The following is a 16,280-nucleotide window of genomic DNA, read 5'->3' as shown; positions in this document are numbered from 1 at the left end:
AGAGACCAATAAATAGAAACTGATAAATTGCAAGGTGAGTAGTTCTGTGATAAATGTGGAGGTCATCTCTCACACACACACACAAGGATGAATGGGGTTTAAGGGACTACTCATGGTGGAAATGTTATTAGACCTGAGTGTTAAAGGATGAGTAGAACATATCCAACCAGAATCAGTGGGGGAGGCTCTTAAAGTCAAGGAAGTGGTGAAAAATATGAGGAAGATAAAAACTCTGGGAATTCTAGAAAGATGACTACCCAAATGGTCTCACTTTACCCCCAATCCCAAATTACAGGTAGCTGCTTTGGTATACACTAAAGCTGAACCTTCATATAACTAAGCTATTCTACTCCTATTTTTATATCCACTAGAAATGTGTACACATGTGTGCCAAAAGACATATACAAGATTGTTCATAGCAGCAGTATTCATAATAGCCAAGAAATGGAAACAACCCAAATGTCTATTTAGTAGAATGAATAATAAACTGTAGTATATTTATGCAGCTATATACAGCAAGTGAGAATGAGAAAAACTGCACAGAACAACATGGATGAATGTCACAAGTATAATGATGAGTGGAAGAAACCAGATACTAAAGAGTGCATACTGGGTGATTTCATTGAAATAAGAGTACAGCATTAGAGAAACCAAGTCTGTAAGGTTAAAAGCCAGGATGGTGGTCACCCTTAGTGAGGAGATGATGGTGACTCGAAGGAGATATGAAGAGTTCAGGCAATGTTCTTTGTCTTGATCTTAGTGCTAGTTACAAGGGTGTCTACTTGTAATCGTCTGATTTGTGCAATTTTCTGTAAAGATGTTATACTTCAGTAAAAAGTTTGCCTTAAAAAGAAAAATTGCTCACTGCTCTTGAGGCAGCTGGCAGCCAGGAGCAAGTGAGGACTTAAGCTCTGGTGAAGTTCTGGCAGGAAGAGTTGGAGCCCTTCCAGACTTGATCCCTAGTGGGCAAAATGAAATTAGTTTGGAGAACCTGGGGCAAAGGAAAAAAACACAGAAAGTCCTAGGAAAAGATAGGCCTGACAGCATCCGGGCAGTGCCAGGACACCCCAGGGCTAAGAACCCATTGCTAGGCCCCAAGAAGCAGAGGAGGAGCTGGGCAGGGGTGCGAGTCCTGCATACTACCAGGCTGAGAGTGGGTGAGGCACCAAGGAGGCGGGTGGAGGCTTTCTCTTGGTCCATTGGCAAGGGATTGCAGGCTGCCTGCCTCTGCTTTGCTGAAACCAATGAGGGAGAAACCCTTTGCATCTCGCACCTGCGTAACTGCCCCTGTTGAGGCTCCTCCAACAGTTGTGTGTGAGCTTCAGTAAGCTGACAAATTGCTGCTGAGCATTTAGAATATGAAGGCAAATAAAACAATGTCTGTCTCTTAAGGCATTCACTATTACTGGAGAGCAGATGTATAAACATAAATTACACTACAGTGTGACAAGTGATGTATTAGATTCGTATGTTATGGGAACATGGTGGATGTAGCAATTTTATGCACCTCAGGGTGAGGTAGGTTTGAAGGGAAGGGTTCACAAGTGATAATTTAGCTAAGGCTTTGCAGAAGAGTGGGCCTTTGCAGAGGAACAGACAAACTCAGGGAAAGTATATGCAAAGGCATAGAAACATAAAAAGGCATTTTAATAATGCCTGCTGGCTATTATCATGGTTAAAGCATCTGAAATCTACAAGATTTACTTCAAGGTCTAGAATAGAGTTTAATATAGCAAGAAACAAAAATAATAAGAGAAGCAATAGAATGAGTCTAATAATAGCTATTTGCTCTAATGCCCAGCCAGTTTTTCTATCATTTCTCACATTTTTGTCTTTTCTGCTTTCTTTACCTTTGTTCAGGCTCAGTCTCCTCCCTGTTCCTCTCCTTCCTTCGGTGGAATTCTAACCCCTTGCCTGTCTGCTAATCCCCATAAGTTATTGCCTCTAAGGTCTAACACAAGTCACAACTAATAAATGGAACAGCTGCTGCTGGAACCTGGGGTTGCTGACTCACCGTCCTGTGGTGCATTCTTACCTCCACACTGCGGTGGTGAGGAGACAAATAGGAGTGGCTGAATGTCTATCTACTGCCGTGGGCCAGGCACTGGGCTAGGATATCTACATATATTGCTACTTCATTTAATCTTCATCTCAATTCTATGAAATAAATAATACTGTCTGCATTTTTGCAAACGGGGTAATTCAGGCTCAAGGAAGTGGAATAAGAACCCAAATCTAAGGATCTTTACTATTGCATGGAAATTTCCACCTCCCTTTCTACTCAGAGAAGATGCATTTTCTAGTGCGTAAGGAATAATCATATTCCAATAGGAAAAAACCCAACATTTTCAAAGACTACAATAGCTTCTTTCCCAAATACAGCAACGCATGCTGGTAAATGAATATCACAAAGCTGAAAGCATCACTGGCCTTCACCAATCCTTGAAGCAAGTGTCCTTACAAGATATGTTCAGGACATAGGGTTAAAAAAAACTGTTCCAGCAGAATCACTCATACAGTTAGATTGTGCCTGACAAGGGTACCCCTGTGGAGGGGGATGAGTGGGGCTGAGATCCAGCCCGCCCTCTTCTCAGAAGGCCATGGCCCCGGCTTGAGCTGATCAGCCCGGAGGAGGAAAGGCTCTTTCTTCTTGGTGGGCTCAGAAGTGTCACCTTATTAATGAAAAGTGTCACCTTATTAATAAGTGTCACCTTATTAATGAAAAGAGAAAAGAAAAAAAAAACTACTACAAGATAGATATTTTTCAAAAAGATTTCCTCAGACCCACATGCTTTCTTTTTTGCTTTATAATTTCTCTACAAAACTTTACTATTTTATCTTTAATGTAGTTTTTTTAATTAAAAAAAATATGTTTTACCTTGGTACCTAGATTATATCTTCAGGACAGAAGCCATGCCTTGCACTTATCATACCACCCCTCCCTGTGTCTCATAACAAATGGAAAGAAAATCACCAATTAGTCTTTGATAAATTATTGGTGAATTAGTGATTTTCCAACTCTCTCTATGGTGTTAAGGTGTTCTGAACTCTGCTTTTCCTACCATTCTACATGTATCTTTTTTAATGCTTTTCAGCTGAACACTTTGTAGTTTATCATCATTTCCATTAAAAAGCATAAAAATGTTGTAGAGCGTTTTTTCCTAATATTGTTCAAGAAATTATTATTCAGAAAAATGTTTGTAATTCTTAGAAAGTTCGAGTATTTGAGTATGCATGCTTTTACATTTCTAAAAATCTTCTTCAAAATGAATTCGCTCCAAGTAATAATGCAAGTGTTCCTCACTTAAAGCTATTAACCTAGCAAATTAACCTAGCTAGGTTAATTTTATCTTCTTCAGATTTTCATTAAAAATAAGATGTATATTTCCATGGGGGAAAACAGCTTAAACACATAAGGGTGTCAAATTTAGCATGAAGAAAATATATTAAAATTATGCTTTCATAAGACTAGGTAACTTCTTCTAAAAGGAAAAAAATAGATAAAAAAGAGCAACCAAGCCATTTGCACAAGGGAAGAAGTGACAAAAATAGACAAACAACCTCTGTCTTACAGTGGTAAAACAAGGCAGTAGTGTCTTTGTAAAGAAGCATTTTGAGGGCACAAGAAATGTAAGTACACTGCTTAAAGAGATAGAGAAGGAACATTTATTGAGTGCCTCTGCTACTCCATCACCCTTTGGCTGGGCATCTTGTAGCTAATATGTACCAAGCAAATGTTCTATTTTTGAAGACCAACCAGTGTCTCTGAAATTAAGGTCTCTTTTGTTGACACACTGATCTGGAAAGGTGATATACTCACCTTTTCCCAAAGTAGAACAGAAGTCTTTGACGGCACATGTTGGCCAACTCTTGATCTAGGTACCATGTGGACACGTTTCCATGTAGACGCTCTGGGTGGGCCATCTCCTCCAATTTGTAGATCATGCTAATGTTCCTCAGTTAGGTGGTTTATTTATTGGGATGACCTGGGAACACTAGGAAGGGAAGGCGGCATGGATGTCTCCTCTTTCTCTCTCCCTAGCAAATTGCTAGAATATTCTAGAAGACACATGTGCACACTCACACACATGCACACAAATATGTGTGCACATGTTGCACATGCACAAAGACTATTTTTGATTTCAGATCCCACTTTTGCCAAAGAACTGAATCCTTTTTATAATCAGTATCTCTACAGTGGTATGCCATCTTAATGGTATTTTTTTCCTCTTAGTCAGAGAATTCTTACAAAATCTGTAGCATAGAAATGATTTTCATCTTCTCTTTTTTTAAAAATTATTTGAGTGACATATATTATTATTTCCCCAAAGAGCTATTTTTATAATTGTGAATTGTTTCCTATGGTATATGTAGTTTAGGTTCTAGTGAATATCTGTAGCTTGTTTATATTTAAACAAGCATTGGTTTGCTGTCTCTTGATTTGAACTATCTAAAATTTATTCATTTTTATGATATACAATTTTCTCATGAAAAATTCTTGGAACAGAGATAAAGTGATTGCAAAAGGTCTTTCAAGTTTAGTTTGTAATTTGAATTTCATTTTTAATGAAGTTTTCATCTTTGGTTTTGAGACTTTCTTAACAGACAAAATCATATTGATTGTATATTTGATATTTTTATTAAGTCACAGGAAGGAATGTCTTAAGATAAAATTCTGTTGGTCACATTTAAAGTACACATTTTTAAATCTTGTGAATTTCATAATTCTGTTTAGATTTTGAATGATATAATCAGTCGATGTACCCATAAAGAAGTTGACAATTTGACTTCTCAGAAGACTTACTCTCTCCCACTCCCTAGCTCAGTCCTTTCTGTCAAGCTCTCAAGCAGGCACCCAAATACAAATAGTGCTGTATTTGAGAAAATTGGGATTTATACTTTAAATTCCACTCTCATGTTATATTTATGCTTCTGTTCACTTTGTGTTTAGATGTAGACTTAATAATATTGATTTTCTCTATGAGTTGGATACTTTTCTAGTGTCGTTATATAATGGCAGCATTCTTTTTCCAATTCACACACCTCCAGCCCTTTAAAGGTACAACTATAGGGAATTCCCTGGTGGTCCAGTGGTTAGGACTCAGCGCTTCCACTGCAGAGGGCCTGAGTTCGAACCCTGGTCAGGGAACTGGATCCCTCAAGCCACGCAGTGCGGCCTAAATAAATAAAAGTACAGCTATAGGCAGATGCAAACTATTATAATGGAATGGATAAACAACAAGGTCTTACTGTATAGCACAGGAAACTATATTCAATATCCTGTGATAAACCATAATGGAAAAAAATTAAAAATCGTGTGCATATATATGTATAACTGAATCACTTTGATGGACAGCATAAATTAACACAACATTGTAAGTCAACTATACTTCAAAAAAAAAAGTATAGCTATAGGTACTTTTGCTGCCACAGGGGAAAACCTGTCCTTAGAACCAAGAGGCTTGTTTCATGAATGATGTATGTTTGATTATACTTGATCCAATCACATAAATCTGGATGTTATAGATAAATGTGCTACTCTTGATGATTTCATAACAGATGCTTTTCTCTTTTCTTTTTGTCTCTGGCAGTTACCCGGCTGTATGTGAATTCTTACAGCACAATAACTTGTTATCTATACTCCGAGCCCATGAAGCCCAAGACGCAGGGTGAGCAGTTTTGTGGGTTTATGAAAACCATGAATTGCCCTTTGTCAGTCCCTCATATGCGTGGCAGTGGAGGTTCCCTTTGCCAAGCTCTCTCCCTGAAGGAATTAGACCTAAAAATTGCCTTCTGATGACACAGATATGGCAGGGTCTTGGGGAATAAGTGCTTGCAGATGTGCTGTAACGTCCCCTTTAAAGTCCTTTCCTTTTTAGCTTGAAGAGGTAGAATTTCCACCTGGCTGTCTTAAGCACTGTGAGGCCACCTCCTTTTATTTCTTTCAATTCCTGCTCTTACCGTTGTCCCATAAGTGAGTAAATTACCAGCTACTTTTCAGTCTTGGTTGGCAACGTGGATGAGAATTACACATACGTATTGAACAGATATTGCATGTGGTACTCTTGTTTAAAGAATATCATTCCTGATCCCAAGTTTTAAAGGGCAAAAACAAGAGACATTCAAATGATGGGGAAAATCCTACCTTCTAACTAACAAATGCATAACATGATTTTGTAATATCTGGTAAATTTTAAAAATGTAAACTGATTCTAAGGATTTAGAAATCTAAAAAATATCAGATATGCACTTTGATGGTGCATTAAATCTACATTTGGGAGAGAGGCATAGGGAGAAGTAAGCATAATTAATTCTAGGATTTGAAGTCCAATACCCTTCCCAGTAAGCTCCACTGAAAGGCATTGTTTTGCCTTCAAACGCTTAAGCTCATTCCTTCATATTCTAAGTTTTCTGAAAAGGAGGAACATTTATTTTTATAATCTGTGTACTGAAATTGGGAATTCAGATGCCTGCATTCTGAAGTAAGCCCATACCTGTGATGATTCTGAATCGAGGCAGATCCTGTTTTCAAAATTAGCTTTTTTCAAGCAATCAATCAGCAAGTATGAACTGATCCAATATTGTGTGCTCAGTGCTCTTGTGGCTGATGTTCGCAGTAACCCATTGATATACCCAGCCAATCAGGTCCTCAAATAATTTTTTTCACTTTTCAGGGCAGTGGTGTCACCATTGCTTTTTGGCTGACTGTCCCAACTGAACATGTTAAGCAGATTTATCTTAATCCCATGATAGACCTGAAATCCATCTGCTTATTTGAAAACAGGTTAAGTGTGTCGATTAAAATCGACAAGTATATTTGTTTAAAACGAGCAGTTGATTGATTCATCGGGTAAAGTTGAGATTATGTCATCCAGATTCTTTGTTTTTATTTGTTGTCAAGTAGGCATAATCAGCCACAGTTTATAAAGTCAAGGTTCTAGGATTAAGAGAGTCACTATCTTTTACATTCTGATTTATTCCCCCAACAAAGCTCAGTTCCATAAGCAGAATAAATACTTCTAGGATATTTCAAAAGATTTTTAAGGGGGTATTTTCTCTTGGGAAAAGTAGTATCAAAATATTTGTAAAATTATAAATTTTAAGGTGGTTATTTAATCTATCTAAAGGTACTATTTGAGGCCTGTTTAGAGCCCTGCTAAATTAGGCATGATTAGTCTGCCAGAAATAACTGACGCAGAATAACCAAGGAATGATAAAATTTTGTTTTGCACTTTAGGAATTTTTCTAAACTAATATTCCTGAAATCTGTCACATAGAAGTCGTGAGATATGTTTTCACCTTGATGGAAAAGAACCAAATCTGTATTTTTTGATTTGAGGACTAGAGTCCTATTTTTGTCTCAGTGGAAGAAAAGTAACTGGATTGTTAATTTATTTCCAAAGATCTTGCAGAGGTTTCATTACTGATTGACTAAATATTTCCCTGCTGAGACAATAATCTTTGACCTATAGACACCAGAAGAGATTGGTAATAAATAAAATTCTAAAATAGAAACGATTTCAGCTCGTAAAACCCATAGATTTAACCAGACATTCTATGAAAAGCAAATCACTTGGTCTAGGCAAAATGGATTTATATAACCATAACAGAATATTGTTACAAATAGAATAATCAGCCTGGTTATTAGTGCTAAAGTTTTGTATATTGCTCTGCTTATTTAATCTATTTATGTTAAAAATATTGGCAAACTTCTGAAAAACATGGTAGGTACAGGTATCTGTGTACAAAAAGTAGCCTTTGTCCTCTCTATTGAACGTGGAAATGAATTCTGATTTTTCACTGAATTCCACTCTCCCCCAGGTCTGCTAAACTTAGAAAAGGCCTATTTTGAAATTGTACATATGACTGTGTGTTTTCATTGTCACCCCCAAAATGAATTGATGTCTGTGTATAACAGACTGCAGAGAGAAAATTTTTAGTGCCTCCATAATTGAATTCTCTTTGAATAGTAAAACTTAACTTTAATTTTCTATTTCTAAATGTCTGTTTTGATATCATCTTTTTTCCATACTTAGCCTTGTTTTGACTTGTATTTATTGTTTTTAGGTACCGCATGTACAGGAAAAGCCAAACAACAGGCTTCCCTTCTCTCATTACAATTTTTTCAGCACCAAATTACTTAGATGTATACAATAACAAAGGTGAGTGTTTTCAAATCCCTCTTGGAGTTTTGTATAGTATGTGTAATAACTAAGTTCTCTTTTGGGTTGCTTTTAATTAAGCATTTTTAGTCATTCTTTTTCTCCTTACCTTTTCATTTATTGTTTGATGCAGATTTTGTGATTATCTTCAAAGTTCCAGATTCAGTTGGTCAGAGGTGGGAACCCAGGCACTGCTATTTTTTAATTGTTCTCTAGGAGATTCTAATGTAAAGTAGGGTTGACAGCTACTGTTATGATAGGTACAGGCTTTAAAAGAAAGAATAATTGAAAGTAATCCAAAATCATGCTTCTTAAGAAAGATAGGGATTTAAATAAGAATAGTGTGACTGCACATGTAAAGGATTGTGAAAAATAAGCAAAAAGAAGCTATAGCTTGAAATTCAAATTCAGATTTCATCTGTTGAGCACCTACCATGAGTCAGACCTTGTGATAGGTATGTATTCATTTATTTTTTAAAAATTGAATTAAACTTGAAAGTAAATATCATTTGCCCCCCAGAGTGAGTCTCTATGGTAATTGCCTTGCCCAAGGTCACTCAGTTAGGTAGTGATGAACTGGCATGAGACCGACATCATCTGGTCCAGCATCCTGTACTTCCTTTCTGCAACGCTGTACCTGTGGCCCAAAAGAGACCAGGAAAGGAGAGGGCATTATTTGCTGACTAGGGAAGAGAGGAGGAGCGGGGGCCACATTGCTTTCTTTCATAAAGGTAATCTCTTTATGAAAGGAAGTGATGTGAGGTGTTAGAGGTGTGGCAGAATGAATGAGGAAGTGTGAAGCAGTCATTAGCCCTCATTGGCATTGGTGTGGATAGTATATACGCAGTGTTTCTGAGTGTGGCTTTCTGAGATTAAAAGAAATGAAACAGAAAGAGAGAAACCAATCCAATAATACATGTGAGGTCAAATATAGGCCAGGAGAGGCAGGAAAAGGCAGCCTTATCTCTGAGCCAGTCTGAAAACTCCTGGAATTGGGAGCCATTCCCATGCCTATGTGGGTTGTGAGAGGCGGCTTCCTGTCCTAGGCTGGTGTCCGGGATGCCTTCCCAGGCACCTGCGTGGTGTCCTCAGTCCTTATGAATAGCTTGTTACCTTCGTTTCCCGCCTGCATTCCACTTTCCCCTTGGGAAGTGGGTCTCTCCCTTTGCCTGTACCCTGATCTCCTGCTTCGCGCTTTCCCACCTCCTGCTGAGGCCTGGACACTGGGGCCCGTACCTTCTGGATCTGTCAGGGATCCTGCTCCAAAGGGCAAACCACATGTCATACTTCCCAATCTCTGCCTCTCCCCAGAGGAATCTGCGCTGTCCTACAGATACAGTATATGACTGTCCAGCCCCTGTCTCCATGGCTCAGAGAGTGACCCCTGCTGGCTGGAGTTTGCTCTAGCTGCACAGTCTGTTTTGTTGCCATTTTGACTCTGGGGGACCCTCCTCTGTGGCCTTGGGGCGTGGTTATCAGTAGGCACAAAGAGTTTCTGCCACAACCATGGATGGCAGCGTGTGAGGGATAGTTGTCCCCCTTTCCTTGTTGCCTAGTTCCAAGAAAAGAACCTGCCCTTGGTTCTCTGTGGCAAGAAGCACGCAAAATCAAGTAAAACATGGTCTCTGCATATCAAGTGCTTATCAACTAGTTGACAAAGCAAGACATCTGGATGATTTCATGAAAATGTAAGACAGTGTCATTAAGTAAAACCAAGAGAGTCAAACACTAAGTACATTCGACAAGGGGTGATTTTTCTAGAATGGTCAGAGAAGGCCTTATTTCAGATAAAATATGATCTGGACATGGAAGAATGGTTAACGTTTGATTAGAAAGAGGAAAAAATAAAGTTAAGGCCAGTGTTTTTGCAACTTTTTTTATTTTTAAGCAGCAAAGACTTTTTTTTTTTTTCCTCTCCAAACAAAATCTCAATCTTGAAGCCTCTTGTGTAAAATCAATAAGAAGTAGTTCCCTTTGGTTGGATAAGGCTTCTCCATCTTGTCCCAAAAATTCCCCTGTGGTACCTACAAGAAATGCAAGAACTCAGTAGGTTGTTTTGCATGTCCCACCGTGATCCTGTTATTTATCAAAAGTATATAAAATATGAACACTTATGTTTTTGTTGTTTTATGGAATTAAACTTTTTTTCCATTACACCTAGTGAAGGCAGTGCCCAAATGAATAATTTTCTTGACAGAGACTGATTACTAAGTAGCATGTACTATACTTACAACTTTTTTAAAAATTTTAAAAAAACCCTCAAAACAGGAAAAAAAAAAAAAAACGGAGAGAAAGAGAAAGAGAAAATTGAGATTTTACTCCGTGAAAACAGATCTAGCCTTTTTCCATGCATCACAATGCTAGGCAATGCAGTTTTGCTTGAGACCAATAGAGATTTCTCGAATAAGATGTGCATTGCTTCTTTGTCTGTGGTTCTGATTTAACAAGGCAGGAACTTAAAAAGCAATAGACATCAGTGCATTGCTATCTTTGAGGTTCTGTGCTTCTTTCACTCTTGCCTTTAGGGCAGATCACAATCTCTCGGGGAGGGGATAGAAGCATTTCATTTTGGGAACCTTTTCATAAAAGAAAAAAATTCTCCTGAGAGAAGAAGATAAACTGATAGGAAGAAGAAAGATATATTCTTCAGTTTGAGCACAATTTCAAAAGACTTTTGTGTAAGATCTCTGAAGCACTTTCAAGCTATTATGCTAGCACTGTGTACAGTATGTGGGACTGGGGGTTCACTGCTGAAGGGAGGATTACTGTATTAGAATAAAATAAATGTTAACGAGAATTTTAAAAGCCAGTGCAATAAAACTGGGTTGCAAGCACCTTCAAAACACAATCAGTGGAAAGAAACAGCCATGAAGAATCTCTGAGTTAACCATTTGATTCTTAGAAACAGATGACCATCAAGGCCTCTGGGATTATAACCTAGTAGTTAGAGTATGATTTGATTTTTAAAATTCCTGCGAATTAAGGAAGCAGTAATAGCTCTCTGGCAAAATGAAAGAATAAGAAAAAAAATAGGTTTATTCTGCCATCTTTTTTTTTAATTGAAATATATTTGATTTACAGTGTTGTGTTAGTTTCAGGTGTACAGCAAAGTGATTCAGTTATACATATACATATGTATTCTTTTTCAGATTCTTTTCCCTTATAGGTTATTATAAAATATAAAATTATTATTATAAATTATTGTAAAATATTAGAGTTCCCTGTGCTATACAGTAGGTCCTTGTTGGTTATCTATTATATATATAGCAGTGTGTATCTGTTAATCCCAAACTCCTAATTTATCCCTCCCCCCTTCCCCCTTTAGTAACCATAAGTTTGTTTTCTATGTCTGTGAGTCTAGTCTGCCATCTTAAAACCGGTAATAGTCATATGATCAGCTTCATGTTTAAATGTCCAGTCGTTCGGATTAGTAGTTCATACTTGCCTGCAATTAAAAGCAGCTTTCAGAACGCAGTGAGGACTGTACATGTCCCATCCCCTATGTCAATCCCCATCCCCGATGTTAATCCATTCAGTTCTTATCCTTTCCAGTCTGCATTAACACAGGCGAACAACTTGCCCCTCTTCCTGCTTCGGTTTCCTCACTCCGACAAATCCTGCTTACTCCTGCAGGATGCCAGGGCCAAAGATGTAGCTCTGAATCCCAGCTCTGCCCGTGAAACAACTAACTCATCTAAAATTATTGGCATACAGTGACCTCTCTATAAAATAAGAAAAAAACATTTTTTGTGTGAATAATAGATGCAGTGACTTTGAAACAAAATGTTGTGTGCTATTAAGATATTATCATCATTGAATATTTTATGTTGCTCTAATTATGCCATGTGTCAGTGTGGGGCTTCCCAGAAGCTGGCAGAATGCTCTTCCTCTTCAGCTTCATAGTTATAATTTTTACTTTATGGGTCAGTCTACCTTCGTGACCTATCTCTCTGCTTCTCTCTGCGTGAACCCTTTACTTTAGTCAAATTGTTCTGCTCATTGCCCTGAACAACTTGTGGCTTTCCTTTTCGCCACATCTTTGCCCACCCACTTCTTTTCATCTATATCTAGAATACTTGTCTTGCTCTTCTCTGCCCATCTAAATGGGCTACACCCCCTCCAGTCTGTCTGTTGGTAGTTCTTCTCTTAACGCCTGTAATACCAATCATTTGCTCTTGTACTTAGCATTTACTTTTGTTTCTAGTTAGCTTTTCCGTGCATTCCTATAACTTCCCAATCAGATTATAATTAGTTTGAATCAGGGGCTTTTTGATACACATTGTAAAGCCAAGTAGCATGCCTTTTACATGGTAGGCAGCCAATACGTGCATTGATCAAAGCATTTTCTTTCTGGGAATTAATAGCAAGACAGTGCCCAAAAGTATCCTATCGGTGTTGACCCTCAGAGCTTTATCTGTCTTTAAATTACTGCTGTAACCAGTGTTGATTTCCCAGTTGGAGTTAAACATTTGCAGAGTACTTAGCACCTTTGAATTGTTTTTCTCCTGTGAAGCTGTAGCCTAAGGGAAAAGCGACTTCACAATTATCCAGATACACCAAACAGAAGAAAAATGCAGTAATGACACGGTTGCTGCTGCTGCTGCTGCTTCTTCAATATAATTTTCCATCTGTGAAAGTGACTTCGACCTCATCCACTCACCAACGTAACAAACCTTTATTGAGAACTTACTGTATACCAAGTACCATGTGAGGTGCTAAGGATATAAAATAAACAAGACAGACGTGGTCTTTTTTCTAGTGGGGTTTATAATCTAGTAGTGTGATAGGCGTTAAAGAATTTCACCAGTAATTATTTAAATATATTTGCAAAATCCTACAAAGAAAAGAGCGGTATGAAAGGAGAGTGGAAATAAGCTGGTGGCAACAAAAAAAGCTTAACTGAGAAAGTGACATGTAAGCAATCTTAGAGTGAAATCTCTCAGTGCTGAAGAACACAATGACAGATGTGATCTCTGCTTTAAACAATTCGGTTTGGCCGAAAACTATAATAAACCTCTTTTAAAAAGTGTTTTAAACCTTGATGTAAACAGTTAAGTCCTTTAACTCTCTAATGATTATAACCGTGCTTCAAAAAAATCTAAAGTAAATTGTAGTAGATTTCCACGTGGTGCCGGTTCTCCATAGTTCAGATGAGTTGTCATGTGGATAGGTGAGAGGCTAGATGGATGGATGGATGCTACAGATGTAGAGAAATATAAATATGTGTACCAGGGGTATATAACTCAGTTCTAAGAAAATCTACTGACAGTAAAATTAAGTAATTAAGTAAAATTTATTAAATAAATGTATTTTGGAGTTGAGAGTAAAATCTAAATGACAACCAAACTAATACAGTGATCAAGACCAAAGATTAAAATGACAACCAGGAAAGAAATCAATTCAATGTTAAAGTAGGTTAAGGAAGAGAAGTTGAAAATCAGGTTTCAAGGATGGGCAGGAAAAGCATTGTTTACAAGAATTTTGAGATTTTTTTTTTTGCAAAAGTCTACGCCTTTTGATAGAAAAAAACATATTATGATGTTTTGGACTTTTAAACTAGACAACTTGATAGATTTACTTATAAAAAGCATTTTAGTCTTACCAAAACTTGCAATTTCAACATCCTCAAATATTTCCCAATCAAAAAGTAGACAGGGGCTTCAGGAAGATACCATTTATAAATTTAAAGCTAATGTCTGACTTGGCAGGAAAATACCATCGTAAGGGAGGATTGAATTGTTAATATAGTGAGCCCAGGTAAGAATCTGATTGGCAGTCATGATGTGAACTCCAGGAGCAAATGCAGCATATCTGAAGCCAACTGGCCTTGAAGCCCCACCTTCCAGCAGGAGCTCTCAGCGCTCAGTGACACACCATTGACACAGCATGGTGTTGCCAGGCCTTACAATCTCATTCCCTGCTGCACCGCAGTCCTTTCACACTGGGAGCTTGTTTCACCATTCAGGAATAACTTCCACAAACTTAGAGACAACTGGAACCTGCCTGGCTGAGGAGCCAAATAGAACCAGCTAGATTCCATCTTTGTCCTGGGTGGAGGAGGGAAATGGGCAGGGGGAGTCTCTGGAAGGGAGAAGCATCAGTGCCCAGGCAACCCTGAGTAGCACCTCTGCCTCTTTCTCTACAGCATGTTTAAAAGTTTACTCCCCTGCGAAGACACCCACGTTTTATAACAAGGGGCCATTTCTGTAGAGTCTGAGGCCTGTCTTCAGCGTGGGCATCACCTTTATCATTGACATATCCCTTTTTAAAGCATTTTTGGGGTATTTGCAGCCATAGCCATAAATGTGATCACTAGTTGCCTTACAAATTGGATAAAATTAATCTAGAGACTTTGTCCAATGGCAACAGTTTTCCCAACCCGTACTTTATTCCGCTATCATCTCAAATCTAAAGGTCTTCTTAATTGGTCTTGAGCAACTGTTTGGCCAGTTCACTTATTTCAATATAGAAAATGTAGATACTTAGTCTTTCACTTCAGATTGTATTTACATTTAGATAAACTATAAAAATACCATCTATGGACTGAATGTTTGTGTTCCCCCTCCCCCCAAATTCATTATGTTGAGACTCTAACCCCCAATGTGATGTATTTCGAGGTGCTACCTTTGGGAAATAATTACCGTTAGATTAGGTCATGGCTGGGGCATTGTGATGGGATTAATTATAAAGATAGGAGGAAACAGAGGATCTCTGTCTGCATGCACCAAGGAAGGCCATGTGAGGACAAGACCAGCCAGAGTGCCCTCACCAAGAACCTGACCCTGCTGGCACTCTGATCTGGACTTCCAGCCTCCAGAACTGTGAGAAATACATGTTTGTTGTTTAAGTCAAAAAAAAAAAAAAAAAAAGAAAGAAAGAAAATGTAAATATATATTCATGGTAGCATTTTGTTATTTGATATTTGCTAACAAATGATAAAGCAAAAGCAAACAATAAGTAAGATACACACCCCCACCAAAAACTAGTCATTTCTTTATTTATTTGATGAACATTTTTATTTTTTAGCCCAATGAGTATTGGTAGAATTACACACACCAGGAAGATAATTTCTTAATAATGGTTATTAAACCTAGGACAATCTACCAAGAAGTAGTATGGAATATAAGAATCTATGAAGGAGTAAAGCAGAAACCATGAACAAAACTCTTAGTATTAACTCCTTTTATTATCAGTATGAGATGGTAAAAAAGAAATTTAGGTAGACTTTTAAAGGTAAAGAGAACTTGAAGTTAGAAGGTTTTGATTGGTTTTCAGAGAAATCACCTCTCTGAGATAAATGGATAAAATTAACTGCAGAGAGGTTTCAGTAGAATGTCCCCTTTACGCTGCCTTTTATAAGCAGGATTCTTCAATATGTGGAATTCAGGTGTGGTTGTGATTTCCTATACCTATAACAATAATAGTAACTAATATTTATTGAGCATTTACCATTGCCAGACAGTGCTCTACATTTCCATTCCATGAATAAATGCATTTAATCTTTCAAGCACACTATGAACTACATGATAATCTTGATTTCATTGATGAAAAACCGGGACACAAGAGGAGTTACATACTTTCCCCAAGGTTCAAGCAAGCTGGTCAGGGAATGGCACTGAGATAGAAACTCAGCAGTCTGACTCCAGGGCCCACGGGTTAACCTCCTTCTGTGCTCTTGTGCATCAGCTTTGTTATGTGAAAGCTTTCAGGGCAGCGTTTGCACTGATCTCCTATTCAACTCAGGGGTTCATTGTGTTTAGGTGACTATTTTTCAATAAGAAAGGAAAAGCTTTTGAAATGAAGAGTCATTTGTTATCACTTTTAAATTACATGAGTGTTATACATCCAAATACATACATTATTAAAAGATGAGAGGATCTTTTGTACTAGTCTGAAATAAATGTCTCCCTTGAAAAGATACCCCCAAAGCGCTTACGCTTTTGCTTTTGTTTATTCAGCTCTGCTGTGAAAGTGTCATTGCTGGAGGCCGCTTTCTAAATAGATTCGTTTTAGTCCAGTAATCACCTTGCTTACATTTCAACATTTAATTAATGAGACAGAAGGTGAAATAGAAAATAGAAAACGTGTGGAGATTGAATATTTAGGGATTACTTTCCC

The 16,280-nt window shown here is 37.8% G+C and overlaps 1 protein-coding gene across 2 annotated transcripts in view; it reads left to right on the top strand.

Annotated features, from left to right (window-relative positions):
- PPP3CA (protein phosphatase 3 catalytic subunit alpha) overlaps positions 1-16,280 on the top strand; it is a 303,136-nt gene that overhangs the window by 242,603 nt on the left and 44,253 nt on the right. For both annotated transcript variants that reach the window (XM_036852128.1, XM_036852129.1), the window contains exons 7-8: positions 5,592-5,669; positions 8,068-8,162. In XM_036852128.1, coding sequence (XP_036708023.1) covers positions 5,592-5,669; positions 8,068-8,162 — 173 coding nt within the window. The remainder of the gene's footprint in view (positions 1-5,591; positions 5,670-8,067; positions 8,163-16,280) is intronic.

The sequence above is a fragment of the Balaenoptera musculus genome, chromosome 5, assembly GCF_009873245.2.
Source record: "Balaenoptera musculus isolate JJ_BM4_2016_0621 chromosome 5, mBalMus1.pri.v3, whole genome shotgun sequence".
Classification (NCBI taxonomy): domain Eukaryota; kingdom Metazoa; phylum Chordata; class Mammalia; order Artiodactyla; family Balaenopteridae; genus Balaenoptera; species Balaenoptera musculus.
This window is presented reverse-complemented; position numbering and strand designations above follow the sequence as displayed.